The following is a 5,282-nucleotide window of genomic DNA, read 5'->3' on the forward strand; positions in this document are numbered from 1 at the left end:
CTTACTGAAGACGGCAGGAGACAGGAAATGAACAAAACCAGAGGAAATGGTCAGAGACCCTGTTGAACATCAGTGCAGTCACGTTCCACTTGGCAGTGTCCATGGAGCTCTGGAGTTTTTGATGTCGGTCTGCTGGTTGAGCCGCCACGTCTGTCTACACTGCAATATCTCAACAACTACTGGATCTATTCCCATCAAATTTTAGACAGACATTCATTGTCCCCAGAGGATGAAGACCACTGGCTGATGTTTTCTCCCCCAGGCTTTAGTAGGGACCAAATACAGCTAATTCAGCACATGATATAAATGTGTACATTACTTTTACACTGTTACATGAGGTGTTGGTAAAGTGGTCCACTACAGGGACAGCTAGGTAAGCAAGTATGTATGACTAGTATGACTTAAATCAAGTGTAGTTAACTTGTGTCTTTAAATATAACTATTCATTTAGCACAGCTGTCATGAGAAATCTAGCTGCACAGAGAAAGTTACAGAATAACCTGAGTAATGGCTGCTTCACCAAAAGTAATTAGGCGACCACTTGTCATTTCTTAGAAGCCATGACACTGGACACGTTGACAACCTGCAGCTCTTGACTCTGGGATGAAAGAAGACTTCATGTGTCTCTCCCAGTATCTGTCAGACTCCTGCTGTACAGACAGTACCACACAGCAGCGTGCGGCCATGCTGTCCTCTGATAACAGGCTCCGGGACAAACAACGCAGATGAAACAAACGTGATGCACTCAGATTGTCTGTTGTGAAAACGTGACAGATGTGAACAGGGCAAGAAAAGAAGGAATACATTAGTAAAACAGTGCAACAAAAGTCCTGCATTCAAAGATGTACTTCAATAAAATACCAAAATGTAGGCTACTTCAACTATCTGAAGTACCTCTATTATCATTATGCTGACGTATTTACCTACGTGACAAGCATTTTCATGACTAGATTATCAAAATGGAAATTACAGTTGAACATTCAATAACGCTGTCTGCAGTGCAGCATCACTTTGACACACCTCAGGTGTTTGACTTACCTACATATGTTTAAAGCAAACCTACCAGTGGTATTACACTAGGATATCTCATGTACGTAGATAAAGTAAACACGGTAAAACATAACTAGCTGTGCGTTGTGTACTTTTGTGTAGTTTAATCTAACAATGCGTCAGATTTGATAAGATATTACATTTAGTTTTAAAGATTAGACTTTGCAAAGTCAAATGCCAAGTTGATGCTCTGTCAAAAAGTCAAAATCAAAAACTGCTTTTGACTTAAAAGTTCCAACTGGTAATTTTACTTTTTTTCATGACTAGGTTCATCCATCCATCATCTATACACCCTGAACAGGTTGACTAGGTCCTAATTGTTTTGTTTTTATTATTTTACTTTATTTATGTATTTTACTGGCGGAAGTGGGCTTCAGTTCAAAAGGAATCAAACTAAAACTCCAGTAGAAAAAGCTGAATGAACGAGTAGCAGCAGCCGACAGGTGTGTCCTTGAGGCTCCGCCCCTGCTCATAGATTATAATGGGACAGGACAGGTGCGGGGCTTGGTCACTGGAGTAGAGCTGCAGCAGGCAGTGGACCCAGGGTTAAGCTCTGAGTTCCTATATTTCCCCAGCTACAACAGGACCTGTTGATGAGCAACATGCTGCAGATGAACTACACGGACGCGCACCTGCCGCTGTCCGAGTACAGCTTCGAGCGGCGCTTTGACGAAAGAGGAGCCATAGAGTGGATGCAGGCGAACTGGTGAGCAGACGAACTGTTCATGTTGGATTTTAAGCTTTAAGTTGAATAATTAACTTGTGCGTGACTCCCCTGCTTCCACCGGGGTTAATACCCCCCCAACATTGAGAAACGTGTTTACCTTCCGAGTTCCATTCAGATATGTCGGCATTTTTAAATAGCTCTCAAACTGGAAAATGTGTGTACAGTTTAAAATATGGCTGAAGGCGGTTTCGGTATGTATGGGGTCCAGTCTTTGTTTCGGGATACACCCCGTTCATCGAACAACTCACTGCAACGTACTTTCACGTGAACCGGTTTGCTCGATACTAGAACAGTTCCGAGGATAAGGAAGGCAGCCGATACAGTATTGAACAGATCAAAAGGTTTTGGATTTTAACAACGCCCAAAAATAGATTGTATTTATGCCGAACGGAAGGGTTGATATTACGTTGTCAGAAAAAAGAAACTCTTGTTTAAGGTATGCCTGGAATAAAGATAAATCAGAAACCTCTAGATTTTAAAGGGGATTTGGTGAGGGTCTTTCTTCATACAATGACGCGTCAGAGATTTGGCGCATATACCACATGTCGAACTAAAAGGAGTCAGAGAAAGTGCCAGAAAGCTTGGTCATTGGAGGCTGCAGGTGTATCACAGGTGAGTCACCGCAGGGTGACGTCACACCCATGCCATCTGTTTGCGTAATTGCTATAGATCCGATCATTCCAGATACAGAGCCTCCACCCAGAGCCACAAGGACGACGAAATGTAAAAGTATGAGCCGGGAAGGATCCCTCTTCTCTCCCTTATGTTTAACTCTGATGTTTTGTCTATTTGAGGAAAATAATGGTTTCATTTGTGCACGATGCGATAAGGCAACGTATTTTGCTTTAGAAATCAGACATAATTGGCCTAAAATTTAAATCGGTGTGTAATGTTGACACTCAGGCAGGTGAAGCTGCAGTCAGGCCTCAGGTATTCATCGAATGGCACGTGGGTGCACCGGTTTGTGTTGCTGACTGACTCTGCTCAGGTGTGGCTGTTCACTGGGAACCCTAATCCTTTCAAGCCTGAGAGGTCGGTCATTTTACCACTGAAAGAAGAACATGAGCACAACAGCTGTGACAGACCCTCACATTTATATCTAGTGGCTCTGCTGTAAAATGAACCAGGTGTCAGGATTAAAGCTGGAACAGATTTCCTTTGTAAAATAACTAAAGACTAATGGAAACTGCCAATCAGTTTTCTGAAGTCATCAGATGTGTGTGTGTGTGTGTGTGTATATACACACACACACACGTGTTCATTTATTTTCACATCAAATGTAGAACAGCAAACCCTCCCTCCTGAAGCTGGAACCTGCAGAAATGTCAGAAAACAGAACAAATGATTATTATATTTATATTATTGTAAACTTGTTGCTGTATGTGCAGCATGACTGAGTCCATGGTTTAAGGTGGACAGAATAAAAAAACATAACTTCATAAGTTCATTATTGATGGATTTGATTTTTGTTTTTTCTTGTCAATGTCACAGAGCTAAACTTTTCCAGATGGTTTCTTTTGTCTAACCAAAGGTCTGAAACCCCAGAAGTATTTAGTTTAGTGATGTGTTGGTTTTCTTTGAGAAATGGAAAGTGACTAATCAGTTATTAGTTATCAAAGTTGCATCATTATTTTTGCCAGTCAGCTAATCAGTTAACAGACTGTTCAGTTCTAGTAACTGTACTTGAGTAAAGCTGTTTGTTCTGACCATATTAACCTTAGCGTTCCTGTCACGTCCTGCTCAAAAGTCGTAGAGGTGTCTTAAATAGGTGCACATGTACTGATGTGAGATGAAGGTGAATGGAGTCTCTCCACCTGCAGGAGCAAGTCTTTTGTCTTCAGTGCTCTGTACGCCACCCTGGTGTTTGGCGGTCAGCACTACATGAAGCTTCGGCCCAAAATGAACCTGCGGCGGCCCCTTGTCCTCTGGTCACTGAGCCTTGCACTCTTCAGGTAATGCTCACCTTAAACACACAACACCTGTGTATGAACTCTAAAGGTAAAGTATAATGTAGTAGCCTATAGATGCCTCAAATATGTCCTTAAAGCTGCTCCGCCTTCACGTCTCTACGACCTCGAGGGTTTGGTATGACTCCAAACAAACTGACACCATAAACCTCTCCCTCCCATCACATCCTGTTTCCTACAATGAGAACTACAGATGCCTGGTTGGGACAAACTGCAGTCTGAAGCTAGCGTTAGCTGGCTAACAGTAAACGTGTTTGTCCAGTAGGACCCTCTGGTTACTGCTGATGTGACACAAAGCTCCAGTTCCTCCCAAATTAAAATCATATTCATTAAAGGTAAAATCCTGACCATGCTAGGTGGCTAATGCTACCAAAACAAACAGATTAGCTTTAGATGCTAACACATCCAGAAGGAAGAAGACCACATCTGGATCCAGTCTGAGTCCTCTGGCTGCTTTTAACCCTCTCCATGTCAAACAGCCAAACCCATGTTAACCCTGGTTGTTGATCTTTCTTTGTCCCACTCTCTCTGTGCTAAAGACGCCACCTCTTCACTCTGGCAGCCGCTGATTTTATTATAGTTTTGTCATAAAATAGTGTAAACACAAACACCTGTTGTGAGTTTCACAATAATTCAGCAGCTGTTTGCTGAGTGGAACAGGTCTTTCTTTGTTAGCAGCTCTTGTGTAACATCACTCAGCTGTGTTGTGATTTCTGAGGAGCTCTTGAGTCAACATGCACAACTATCTCCATGGCTGTCCATCACACACGTGATGATGGCTGCAGCTCAGGTGTGTTTGTTTTGTGTGTGGCATGGTTTCAGCTCACCTGAGAACAATGGAGCTGTCAGTCGATGTGGACGACGGTTACTGAGGCTCTGAAACATGAACCTGCTCTGTAAACACTGATTTAAATAAACAGCTCTTGAATGTGAACATGCTTCTTGCGTGTGCCAGTGTGGCTACAACACAACTTGTGTACTCAACTGAAACTCGGCAGTGAGAGCCGCCAGCAATGAGGAACTTCTCTCCACCGTCTGTGTTAATGAATCATCATACATTTTAAAAGTCAGGACAGTTTTAATAGAGAATAACACGTTCCATATGTGAACCCCTGTAATGTGTTCGTGGCCACACACAGTAGGAAGACCAGTGTCCCTGTGCTCAGGATGTGGCCCAGCATGTGGATCCTATTGATTTGTATCAGTAGTATTGATACGTCAGGCTCCGATCCACCCACCTCTGTTCCGTTCACATCAGACCTCAGTGCTCTGCTCTGTTTCATGCTCGTGTCCGGCTCCGGTGTGAACACAGCTGAGGTCTTAACCTGCCATGTGTGCAGATTTAAGTGAAAAAAGTGGGCCACGTGCACACAAAACTAACAACGGTGACCTGATTTGTGTGACAGTCAAATCAGAGCTGTGGATGACTGAGCTGTGCACGTGTGGGATTATAGTCCTGGTCTCTCCACTGACCCCGTTGCTGTCGTCGCTCTCCTCCATGTTTACTGTTACCTGTGTGTGTGTGTGTGTGTGTGTGT

General features: G+C 43.2%; 1 protein-coding gene across 2 annotated transcripts in view; it reads left to right on the forward strand.

The window, feature by feature from the left end:
- The first annotated feature begins 1,510 nt into the window (after window positions 1-1,510).
- LOC109972984 (elongation of very long chain fatty acids protein 6-like) overlaps window positions 1,511-5,282 on the forward strand; it is a 7,581-nt gene continuing 3,809 nt past the window's right edge. The window contains exons 1-2 of one of the 2 annotated variants that reach the window (XM_020622258.1): window positions 1,512-1,756; window positions 3,598-3,729. In XM_020622258.1, coding sequence (XP_020477914.1) covers window positions 1,644-1,756; window positions 3,598-3,729 — 245 coding nt within the window. In that variant the 5' untranslated portion in view covers window positions 1,512-1,643. Of the gene's footprint in view, window positions 1,757-3,597; window positions 3,730-5,282 lie in introns of both variants that reach the window. The other variant, XM_020622259.1, reaches the window with a different exon arrangement.

The sequence above is a fragment of the Monopterus albus genome, unplaced genomic scaffold (genome assembly GCF_001952655.1).
Source record: "Monopterus albus unplaced genomic scaffold, M_albus_1.0 scaffold277.1, whole genome shotgun sequence".
In the NCBI taxonomy this organism is placed as follows: domain Eukaryota; kingdom Metazoa; phylum Chordata; class Actinopteri; order Synbranchiformes; family Synbranchidae; genus Monopterus; species Monopterus albus.